Consider the following 13231-nt stretch of genomic DNA (forward strand, 5'->3'; position numbering starts at 1 on the left):
GGTCTACAAGAATAATAAAAAATAAAAACTTTAAACTTTATAAAGGGGGCTGCACGGTGCCGCAGTGGTTAGCACTGTGGCCTCACAGCAAGAAGGTCACTGGTTCGATCCTTGGCTAGTTTGGTCAGTGGCCTTTCTGTGTGGAGTTTGCATGTTCTCCCCGTGTATGCGTGGGTTCTCTCCGGGTACTCCGGCTTCCTCCCACCATCCAAAGACATGCATGATAGGTTAATTGGTCACTCTAAATTGCCCCTAGGAGTGAGTGTGAGCATGAGTGTGGTTGTTCATCTCTCTCTGTGTGGCCCTGCGATGGACTGGTGAGCTGTCCAGGGTGTACCCTGCCTGTCGCCCAAAGCCAGCTGGGATAGGCTCTAGCTTCCCCGCGACCCTGAATTGGAATAAGCGGTTCGGAAAATGAATGAATGAATGAATGAACTTTATAAAGAGAAAAAAAAAGAAAAAAAAACTGGGAAAAACAACAACCTCATGTCTATGATCACAATTAAAATACTCATTTTAGGTCAGAACTGGTTTTTAATTTGGAAAAGAAAGCAGCAAGAAGAAGACTAACATCCCAAACTGAGTGCAGTGATCGTGCTCGCAAGACAAACTACATTACTGTCTCACCTCCCAGCAACTAGCGCAATGGAGCTTCAAGGCTGCTCACCAAACCAAAGACTATGATATTTCATGCATAAATAAATTCATGTATGCGGTTTTCATGTTCATGTGCATTAAGAACTAAATTAAAGAGCTTAAATGTAAATTTTCTAATTAAATAATATCCCACCATTACTAATAAAAATGTCACATTTCCTGTGGAAGAAATAAGCACAGTAGAAAATGGAAATAGCCTCGACACTTGGATTAAAAACACTATTGATGCCATTAAAATGCTAAGTGGGTCCAACCAATTGGCATAACCACATTTCACTTTGGGAATGTCAAAGGAGTACACCAGAAGTAGCAATTACTATTAGAATACTGTTAATTATGGCTGCTGCATATTTAATATGTGGCAGAGTAAAACAAAGGTTATGTTAATGTGGGTTTGTTAAGTATTCACACACTATAAAAATGTCGATGTGTTGGAGCAACTTGAGACAGACTTGAGAAAAGCTGCTTTTTTCCGATAAATGTGTTCCCATTTTACTAAAAATATCACAGCAGATGTTAAATGTGGATTATCATAGTCATTATATAGTTTTTAATGAAGGCAAAATTAGGCTGCTGTTAAGAATTGAACCTAACATTTAAAGCCTAAACGGCATCCATCATGGACCTTCTGTGCCCTCTTCTGGAGAAACTGTGTACATCCAGCTCCGTTTCCTCAACATGATTATTGCTCACCAAAAATAAAAAGGATCAGTAAGCTTATTTCTATAATTAACAGATTTCCAGTAACCTTTGTGGCCCCTCATAGAGCATCTCAGGTTGTTAACAATGTACTTTTGAACTTTTCTTCCTCAACAGTTCTTCTATAATGGATCATTTTTGGTGACGAACAGAAGAGTCTCTCTATATGTAAAGCAGAGGCTTTACTTATATCGTTTCCATAGTTTGGTTTATGATTGTAGGTTACAAGAAGAAGAAAAAAAAGAACAAAATGTTTTTCCTCTCTTTTTAAATCAATATAAAAGGATATGTCAGAGTAAATGAAGCCCAGAAAAAGTGACATCTCTGCAGCCTATCTGGATCCTTAATACACCTTTAAAACACACAAGCTCTCCGTCTTACTCATCTGGAAAAATTCTGTTAAAATACTTTTGTATTTGACTCATGTTGTACTTTCAGATTAATTTTAGATCTTGAAGTGCTTGTTTATCATTTTGTTTCATACATCAAACTTCTGGAATTGCCTTTATTTTTTTGTATCCCTGCTGCAGAATTACTTCACCTTCTTGCAGGATGCATGAATGTGAATCAAGTGTTAGCTGTTTTCAAGTTACAAAAAAGAAATGTTCAGTGTTCAACCAGTTGTGTTCCACACAAACTACATATTATAACATAAGTAATCTCGTCATATCAGAAAACTTAAAAGCTACTTAGGTTTCTTTGGTTTTAAAACAACCAAAAATAAAAAATGTTGGTGATGGATTTTGAAAAAAATAAATAAATAAATCAACAAAAATACTTCTGCTGCGGTTGCATGAGCTCATAAATTCTACTATGCAGATACTTTTATCCTGAGTGACGTGTGAAGAGTGATTAAATAGGGGGAAAAAATAGAAAAATAGGTCAGTACACTACAGGTAGTGTATGTTTGCCTCTGGTCTGTGGAAGGGCTGTGGCCCGAAAGTCACTCGCTGTTGTTAATAAAATATTGAGAGCTACCTCTAGGGTGCAGACCTATTTTCTATTTTTTTTTTTTTCATTACTTGCCTTTGGATCCAGCACCTAGTTTTATCTCAATGAGGATGTGTGTGATGTAAACTTTTTTCTTAATGGTTAAACGGGTTAACATGCATGTCTTGTTAGTGGGAGGAAACCAGAGTACCTGGAGAGAACCATGCATACACATGCAGAACATGCAAACTCCACCCAGTAATATGGTGCTTGACCAAAAATATGGTTCCAAAAACAAAAACAGGACACCAAAGATGTTTCATACTTCACTGAAAACCCTTTAGCAATATAACGCTTTGTCTATCATTGCAGAGGACGCACATGTTGATTTTGGTATCATTCTAATGACGATTTACTGAAAGAACAACAACACAGAAGTTTACACTGATGATTTTCTGAACTAATTGACCATTTTTCCAGGGATTATCCACAAAAAAAAGAAAAGACACTGTACCAAATTTAGTCCGTGGTAGAGCTCAATCTGTGGTGCCAGGGTGGGTAAACACGTCAATACTGTTAAGCAACACCCAACAACTCTAAAAATTCATTTTCATAGCTTTCTTTCTTGGTATGTGATCCATGAGAGACATAAGAGTCGTTCCAGCTTTTATCCATCATTAACTAATATGAAGCAACTACTGTAAGTAACTCAGCATGTGTGCAGACTAAAACTTAGTCAAATCCAAAGTAAAATAGGTCTTACTGTTATATAACATTTGTTATTTTCATCTGCCAAACAGCGATATGCAAACAAGCTTGATTAATACTTGACACCATCATGTACAATGAAATTCAGGTACCAGTACGTTTATTACTGAAAGTCTCAAAAATTTCCTTTTATATCCACATAAAACAGGTTTGCAAAATCTAAATGGCAGCGATAGTTGACAGTAGTTTTTTTATGAGGAAAGTTCAAACTAACTCATTTATGAAACGTTTTCAAACCCTGAGATGGTGAACCTTCCCTTACGTCAGGTTTGAAAAACCAAAACATTATTAGTGGTTATTTGTGGTCTGTCCTAAGATGTGGCGTATTATCAGACCATATCAAACTCTCTCAAAACGTTCTGAAAACTTGGTTTTCATTTACGAAGCATCCACTCAAACAGTTTGCCCTGCTCCAACACAACTGTCTCAAATCAAATGGATACAACAGCCTATCAGGTTCTACACAATGAATCAGTTTGAGTAGGTGTGTTGGAGCAGGGAAACCTTAAAAACCTGCAGGATTGTGGCCAATGAGAACTGGAGCATGACTCTCATTACTTGAGGAGAAAGGTGAGTTACTAAAATACAGCAAACATTGTTCAAAGATTGTTTAGAGATGCTATATGCTGACTGTGGAAACATAATTTCCATTTACAACTCCACCATATCAACACATGAGATGAACTCAAATTAGAAAACATCCAATGAAATTTGAAAAAAAAGAAAGAAAGAAAAGCATTCTTTGTAATCCCACAGCTTTTAATACTAACGTTTTATCCAACAAAGGAATACTTTCTCCTCCTTCCATTTCATTACCTTACACAGAAAATAACTGTTGTGTCCTAACTTGAGCTCTGCTCACTCTTAAGATGAATTACCTAGCTGTCCAAAGAGTTAAAGAACCACTACACGCCATGTGGTCCGCCACTCAAAAACCACAATCCCAACACAAACATATCTGGTTTTGTAAAGCGTTCAAACTATGAATGTTCGTCCCCATAAAAAGAGCCCTCTGGTTCTTCGACCAGCTATTCAAACTCCAATCACACCACAGAGTCACACATCTAGACCAGGGAGAACCAATCCTGGTCCTTGTCCTGCAGGTTTTCCCAAGTGACCCTGCTGGAAAACTCCTGTCTCAGAGTGAGACAAAGCTCTGCTCATGTCTGCTAAATAGACATTGATTTGAATCAGGTGTGTTGTAGCTAAGACACTTGGAAAACCAGCAGGACACCGGTCCTCGAGGACCTGCATTAGTGAACCCTGATCTGGACTGTTTCAAGCTAGAATGGAACACGTTAAGAAATCAGAGCATCATCTTCTATCGGCAGCCTTTGGCAAACTCATCTTCAATAACTCACTTTTAGATGGCTGTAACTGCTTTCAAATACATGTGAAAGGTAATGCTTTGTCCGAAGTGGCTTAATGTGCTAAAGCTTGAATTTTGTCCCTTACTTGCACAATTTCTCGGATAAAAAAACTAACTCTTTTTTTGCAAAGAAAAAATATATTAATATATGCATAAACTCTGCTTTGTTATACTGTTCATTATTGATTATAACCATTAAATAATTATTATAAAATGAGATTGCCAGATATTTATAAAAGTTTTTTTTTTTTCCTTTTTAGAATAACTTAAACAAGGTGAACATTAAGGTCAGAAAAGTGTTCTAGTTCACAAGCTCCTTTTTTCAGAGTAGGTCCCCAGGCTGCTGTAAATCTATGTATGACTGTGCTGCCTTTCACACAAAACACACATACACACACTCTCACAGCAATTACACTGCTGTGATTTTCCATGGGACAAAGAATTTGAATATAAAGACAATTAACGATTTTATGTTTATTTGATTTTACTCACGCTGTCATTATCTATCTCGAACAAAGCAGCGAGTCTGAACAAATGGCCAGTACTTTTGCTAATTTAAACTCAAGCTAAAAGGAAATACATTTGTTTCCAGACCATTATATAGCGAGCCATGCATTTGCTGGGTACAAATGGACACCATTCATTACAGTTAACAATGACATCCAATTCAGCCCTGCTAATGAACTTCAATACAGTCATGTTCGGTATTAAGGAGTGATTTGTTGAGTCTAAGTGTATCATTTTGGAGGCTAATGTTGATGAATGCCTGGCTGTGGAAGGATGGGGACATGCAGGGAGTCAGGCCACTGTTGTGAGGTTCTCCTCTACCACAGAGCACTATCACCACCTAGTGGTATCATCATGGAAACACATTTTCATCAGCACCTGACAACGGAAAATATAATATAAAGTGAGCACAATTAAAGTGAGAAAGCACACAAAGAGGGCACGATACTCACCGATGCCGGAGTTGCCTCCAGTAATAAGAATAACTTTATCAGAAAAGTCACGGCCCTGCAGAATCTCCAATGCAGCTGTGTTTCCATCGTAGCGCTTCGGCTTCACCACCACATCCTCCACCGTGAATGCTTGGCGCGGGTCAAAATATGTGGTCCGCTTGTTAATGTGGCTAAAAGCAATAAAGTAAATAAGTATTACGGCAGCAGCAGCATCATTTCAAGAGTTAACCCCTTAACCAGTGGGGCTCTGTCCCCGGCAGTTTTTATGTATTTTTTAACATAAAATATTGTAAAATCTGTTTGACTTGTCATGTTTCAATACATGACAAGCATGATGGAGTTGACCGTCCATCGTGCACCTGTCGATCAGAACTTTTAAAATATGGCATCAGTTAAGGTATCAAAGCTTTTCTGATTAAATACTAATATACTGTTTATTAACTGTCTCTGTTTATTATTCACAAGGGCTGTGAGACTCTGAAACACATAAACAACAAAAAAAGGAAAAAAACTTTTTTGTAGAAGACAGTCTCATCATCTTCAAAATAGCCCAGAGGAGGGTCCCGATGGTTAAAGGGTTGAGGGAAATAAAGACAGATAACAGTTCAAATCAACTTACTCAACATAAACTGTCTGTCCTTTTTCATCCGTCTCCTGCTCCCAACCATAAGGCAGAGCTATAAAAAAAAATGAAAATGCCACAATATATAGGAACAACATATAGGATATTACATACAATAAACAAGGCATTAAAAGATGACACAATGTAACTGAAGCACAAACTGTAACAGTGTGCATGGAAGATGTGGACACTAATGCAGGATCCAAGGACAACAAGGGGGTATGAAGGAGATCTGGCAGTGAATAAATAAAATATATAAATATACACTGAGGAGAACTGACAAGGAATAGGCGAAGCAAATCAGCAAATGAACCCGGATGTGCCGATGAACAGGAACTGAAAAGAAGAAGGAAGGGGATGAACCTACAAAATAAAACAGGAAACCAGAGAGGACAGAGACAACGAAGAACAACAGAACAGTAGAACAACAAGAACTAAACCACAGGTGTCAGACTCCAGTCCTCGAGGGCCGGGTTCCTGCAGGCTTTTGTTGTCTCCATGCTCTTGACACTTGACTGAAATTAATAAAAACCATAGCTGCTGGATGCATTTTAATTGAATAAGGTGTGTTGGTAGAGAGAAACAACAAAACCCAGCTGGATACCGGCCCTCAAGGACTGAAGTAAACTGAAAGCCCAGAGATCATGACACACATAATAAGCATACAAAGCCATTTTAGTTGTGCTCATTTGTCCTGAGAAGAAACCGGCTGATAAATACCCCAGTGTGCATTTAAAGAGGAGTAATTTCCACCCTCCATTTATCATTTAAAACAAACCTCCAGCGCAACGTTTTTTCTTTCCTGTCTTCGGATGGTCCCATTGAGTCTTCATCTCTTCATGGCTGTTGATGCAAAAAGCCAAATTAAGAAGAAAGGAAACAAAAGTGCATTTGCCTTGTGAAACATTTCATTCATTCATCGTTCAACTAAAAAACTGGACACAGACAAGCATACATTTGGCTATTAAACTTTCCTCTTTAAATTTATGTCTCAGTACTGTGAATAGCTCCAAAGGAAAATATCATTTACTAATGCTGGAGCTCATATTATTTTATTAAATATCCTCCTGACACCCGGCTCATTCATTTATGGTCTTTATAATGGACATTATGTTCACCTGTATCTTCCCTAAGTATTTGGAGTTGCCTTATCAAGCCCTATATCGTTCTGTTGAGGACATCCTGGGCTTTCCACTGATGTGTCATGTGATGCATTTGCATTCTGGAAACTTAACTTTTTTTCCTCTATCAAGGTGGCCGCCAAACCAACAACCACATTTTATGCAAAGAGGAGAGGTAAGTCAAATATTATTATCTATTGCTAATTTTACCATGATAATTATATTTTTTTTTTATTCATTAACATGTAAATAATATTTTTACATCTGAGATCAGTTTAATTATTTCTGTTTTACAATAACAATCATTTAATGAATATCAACTGTAGTGGACCTCAGGACTATTTTTTATGTATTTAATGACGGCACATTGTTGTAGGAGAAAGAAGTGAAACAGAGAGAATTCTATGACACATCATAGAAGGAAATTCAGATTTGGAGGTTTCAGGTGAGGAAAAGGATGGGGATTAGTATCAGAGAGGGACTAAATGCAGAAGGTCACATGTAAAACATGTTATTACCGTGTTAGATTATCATAGTATTTGTACTATGTGTAAATGCTGTTAAACATGTACAAATTAACTTAAAATAAGCTTATAAAGCTGGTCATTGGGGAGTCATGTCACATCCATGACGCTGAAATTACTGCATTAACCCAAACTGATGTGGAAAAGTTAACTGTTACTCCTTTTATTAACTTGAATTTATTTGGGTCTTTCATCTTTCATAACAGATGCACACCTGTGCAACATGAGCTTTCTGTAAATCAAGATGACGCTGAAATCTGTGAATACTGGAGTCAAGTTGAGTTCTTTTCACACTGATGGCAAAATCTTTGAAGATCTAGCAGCTTTAACAAATCAGACATTTACAAACTACAGGAGGGTCACTGAATACTATTGGCCAAGAAATCAAGATTTTCATTGGCATCTCAGAACACATGATTATCATTGCTAATACATCCAGAGGAAGAGGAAAGCAGAACTTTCCAGATGTTCTATATCTTATAAAACATAAGGAACTTACTTATGTTCTGTGCCTTACAGTTCAATGTTGAACTAATTACACATTTTCCATTACATTGCAATGTATTATTACATACATTTTGACCTTGCAAACAACAAGAAACAGAAAAATGATACAGTATTGTTCTTTCTTTGAATTGAATGCATTTTGGAAGAAAATTCCTCTAAAAATATTATCTGCTACTTTTTTCTCATTTTCTAAATTTTGGCCTATTTTTACATGAATATCGTCCTGTTGTCTTCTAAAGTGAAGACATGCTGTGAAAATAAAACAAAAAAATTGTTTGTTTTTTTTATTTTAAACTGTAAGGTGCTATTTTAGGCCCACATTGATTGTAAGACACTATTTCTCTTTGGTTCTCAGGGCAATAACAATTAATATTATTGTAATTTATAATAAGAGCTATCTTCTTTAACTCCATCAGTTCACAGGTCATCCTTCTTAAATCGTTCATTTACTTATTATTTCTGCTAAATTTTGTGGTGAGTGTACAGGAAAAGTTTCTTCTGATTACCTTTCTGTGCATTCTGCGGGTTTGACTTGAGAATAGAAAAGCACAAAACCAATGTTGAACTATTATTGGTCCCTTATGGTCTCAAGTTCATTTTAGTTCACTTCAGCTTTATTTGTATAGCGTCACTTCACAATAGCGTCATCTCGGCATTTTACAGATAAATTTATTTAAGCCAGTTCATAATAAATCACCTAGTTAAAGGAAACCTAAAGACAGCACTGAATCTTGGTTACAACCCAATCTCCCATCCTGAGCATGCAAGAGGCGATAGTTGAGCTTTATTGTTTCTGTTAGCAATTATTTATTGATCACATTACAAACTCCTGTATTTCTGTCTGAAAACTGTTCCTATCTATATGTTTTTACAATCTTCTTGGACTTTGTGGGCATTAATTGTTCCAGTGTAAAACTGCTTTTTAATGCAAACTCTACTAACTTTCATGTCCTAATGATGATAGTGAACAAGCCACAGTACTACCAACATATTCCAGACTTTTACAGTACCTCAAGTTTTGCATGACGCTCATCAACACTTGATTTTACAGATAATGCGACACATAATCACATAAAACACTGATAAGGCTGTTCACTCTACTACTTTAAGACCTTTGAGAGATCAGTTTATCTTTCAACCAATAAATTATTCACAGCTTTCTTGTTTTGGTTTTAATTATTATTATTATTATTATGAATAGAAATGAATGTGAGCGTGAATGGTTATTTTGTCCTTCTGTGTTTGCCCTGGGATGGACTGGTGACCTCTCCAGGGTGTATCCTGCCTCTTACAGCTGGGATAGGCTTCAGCTCCCCCACAATCCTTAACTGGACTAAGCAGTTAAGAAAATGCATGAGTGAATCATGAATAGGCAGCCTAAACTACTGTCTACTACTGTGCACGCACACATCCACATATAAAGAAAATAGTGCAGGCAAGTAAAGTCCCAACATTCAGGATTATAACATACAATCTGACGTGGAGTATTAACACGTAGCGTGAAGTGTTACATGTAGGGTAGCAGAGGTTTGCTGCAAAATTGCTAAAGAAGGACTTGAATAACACAACAAAGAGTCTGGGGTGTTAACAACCTCCACAGTATCAATTTTATGGCACCTGAAGGCATCTACAGGAAGTAAACCCTTTCTCAAAAATCCCAATCCTCAATCCATGATATCAAATAATCTACTGCTAAAATCTCAGGATACTTTCAGATGTGCTTTGTCCATAACCTGCCTAGCGGGAGCTCTATATGGCACCATAACTTATAAGATAAGTATAAGATAAGAGGATGTTATGACTAACAACTGCAATCTCAACATAATGTTGGCTCAGTTGTGTCACTAATAACCACATTTTATATTTTCCGAGTTGAGCACAGGTTTTATTTTCTCTGTGTTTTTACTAAACACCATGTGCCTTGTCACATCACTGAGGATATGTGTGGTTTCTGTTTTTAAAAAAAAAAAAAAAAAGTTAATAAATCAACCATCTCATTTATAACCTTTAAAGATTGAGATGTAACCAACTAACGAAATCCTAAAATGACTCCAGCGGAGCATTAATGGTGCACTTTAAGATAGATGTCTTTTACATGCATCTTTTAGTGTTGAACGTGTTATTGCACCATGAGTCATGTGGATATCTTGATGCGGATTTATACTTTAAAGTAAAATATAAGTCAGATTTTCTGTAAAACAGGTCAAGGCAGTAAACCGTGTTAGCCACGTGCCGATACCAATTACCAAAACTAAAGACATACATCTGTAGAGACACGCTGGTTGATAGTTAACATTAATCGTGAGGTTTTGCTTACTTTGCATAGTAGACCCAACCATCTTTTGTAGATCTCTCTTCCCACCCAGGCGGTAACTCATCCTCACTATCTGTATCGTCCATGCCTGCGTACTTTAGAGCTGCCATATTTTATGTAACTGGTGAGCTTATGGAGAGAAAAACGGATGCTTCTGATAAATGAATGCAGCTGTCAGACTAAAACAGCGTTTCACTGCACTTCCGCAACAACACAGCGACGGCAGTCGAATTGCTTTATGGGAAATTGAGTACGCAACGTTGGAGGCGTTGAAACCATAGACATGATGTCTATGGTAGAAACCGGGAAAGCGCTTCACTGATTGGTTGTTCCGTTGTCAGGCAACTGATCACGCAGTAACCTTACTGAAGGTTTTCTTTTCTTTTCTTTTCTTTTCTTTTCTTTTCTTTTCTTTTCTTTTCTTTTCATTTCTTTTCTTTTCTTTTCTTTTCTTTTCCAACCAATTTTTCTTCTCTTTTAAACATATTCCAAATGTAACCAAATAGGTCATCTTCCGTTTTATGGAGTGATTGTACTTACATTTTTTTAAACATAATTAATCTTGGGATACTTATCTACAGATAACAAAGACTGTTTTCTCGAGATAATGGGGATAATTTATCGAGTTAACGTTTTACTCCAGTGCTGGGTCACAAGCCTCTTAAATCTATCCAAGCAGCTACCAGTCAATCACCCAGTCCAACTGAGGTTGACAAATGCAGGCCCACATTCACTCCTGCAGAGCATTTAGAGACTCTAATCAACCTCTAACATGCATGTCTATGGACTAAAAGAGGAAGCTGGTATTTCATTTGCACTGTATATTGTTTTTATTGCTGTTTTGTCCTGAGATGTGTTGTGCCTGATTACTATACGGAGACTAAGAATGAATGAATATTATACATTCATTTCATATAGAGCTTAATCCAGTTCAGGATTGAGGGGGGCTGGAGCCTATCTCAGAAAATTAGCAGGTGAGACGCAGGGTCCACCCCAGATAGGTTGCCAGCCCATCACAGGGCCAGGATGAAAATTAGGTTTGGCTAAATCCTACACATATTGCAAAATAAATCAAACTGCAAACTTCACACCGGTTCCCCCAGAGGTTTAGCTTTTATTGAGGATGTTTGTTTGTGGTGTACTGGGAGTGGTGCTGGTATCCAGTCTAACTTGTGCAGAAATCAGACACCTGTGATAGTTCCCTGTTTAGGCTAAGAAGTTTGTTGCTGAAGGTACTCTGCAGGGCAGTTCTTCAGCATGGATAAGAGCTTACAGTCATCACCCTCCTATCCCCCACCACCTCAACTGGCTAAAAAAGGCACCCCAGATGAGTTCCATATTGAAATGCCCCCAGGACAGTCACATTTGTAAGTCCTCCCCAGCAGGTATGGTAATTTTGATCAATTAAATTATATGTAATACAGGAACTCACCTTTGAGCTCACCTTATACATCTGATGATCTTGAGTAAACTACTTTGTTTTCTCAAGACAATAATCCCACCATCATAAGAGAATTGTCCTTGTAATTTCCAGGTAAGGAGAAAAATGACTTTTTATGTCAAGACAATAACTAAAACAACGTCTGTACCTACCAATTATACCTCATTACCCATGTTTGTAACCAACATGTCTATAATGTAGTACAATTGATGCAACTGGGACATCAGGAAAACTGATTCCATAAATGTTGAGCAAGCAAACAAAGGTTTATATCCAAAGCCTACAATACCTCCAAATGCTCATAATCAAAAAGGAACAAGATAAACAATGACTTAAACCATCAATAAAATATTAAGACGAAAGTCACGAGGCTGTGCTCTGTGTTTACTTTTCCAAACCTGTGAATCTGTCAACTTCTTGCGTGTTCTGCCCTGCACAGTTGTTCCACATCTGCTTATTAGCTCTTTTGTATGCATCAACAGCAGCATTCTCCTACTTCTGCAACTCTACTGGACTTTTACATTGTTCACCTGTTGCAGGTATCATGTTTATCAGGATAGTTTACACTAAACATGATTATCAAAATACAGTAAGTGGGACTTTTAAAGAAGTTAATATCATTATAATGCTTCGATTGTTTCATTTAGGTTTTTCAAAGAAAACTGAATACAATAGCATAAAACCTTATAGCTGGGATAGTAGTAGATCACGTTTGAAATATTAATACAGATAACACTTCATATACAGTATGTCTTACACCCAGAGATACTGATGACCTGTACGATCAACAAATCTCAAATGCAGGCGTCCTAGACTTGAATAATCAATCCCCAACAAAATGGTCTTTTTAGTGGTGATGAGGGTTTTTCATGAATTAGGTTGTATGGGAAAGTGTTGTTTGATCTTTGGACGTAAAATACAATAATTTTGTTTATAAATTTTTTATCATGAGGTGCTCATTACTTAAAAAAATAAGGTACTGAGTTTAGAATCAATTAACTGAACTTCACAAATGCTATTAGACCATTGTCGGGTTCAACTCTGATTGCACAAGAAATGGTGAAAACCACTTCAGGTTTGAACACAGTGTTCACATGAATAAGATGGACATGAGGACCCCAAAACTTTGAGCTTTGGTAACTAAAACCTCTTTAGGTCATCAATGTGTTTAAGTGAAAATATGCAGTAATCACCCCCGGACTATTCAGAAGTATCCGGTTCATTCAAATGTGGCAGACAAATCAAATACATAATAACTTTATTATGCATTCGATGTACTCATAACAGGCACAAAGGTATAGTATTGTACAAACAGCACAA

The 13231-nt window shown here is 37.1% G+C and overlaps 1 protein-coding gene across 1 annotated transcript in view; it reads right to left on the reverse strand.

The window, feature by feature from the left end:
• The window catches only part of wwox (WW domain containing oxidoreductase), a 155065-nt gene extending 144394 nt beyond the window's left edge, over window positions 1-10671 (reverse strand). The window contains exons 1-4 of the mRNA XM_079252474.1: window positions 10474-10671; window positions 6783-6847; window positions 6002-6059; window positions 5383-5552 (exon numbers count right to left, since the gene is read on the reverse strand). Coding sequence (XP_079108600.1) covers window positions 5383-5552; window positions 6002-6059; window positions 6783-6847; window positions 10474-10580 — 400 coding nt within the window. The 5' untranslated portion in view covers window positions 10581-10671. The remainder of the gene's footprint in view (window positions 1-5382; window positions 5553-6001; window positions 6060-6782; window positions 6848-10473) is intronic.
• Window positions 10672-13231: the final 2560 nt, after the last annotated feature.

Source organism: Telmatherina bonti (genome assembly GCF_933228915.1).
Source record: "Telmatherina bonti genome assembly, chromosome: 2".
NCBI classification, from domain to species: domain Eukaryota; kingdom Metazoa; phylum Chordata; class Actinopteri; order Atheriniformes; family Telmatherinidae; genus Telmatherina; species Telmatherina bonti.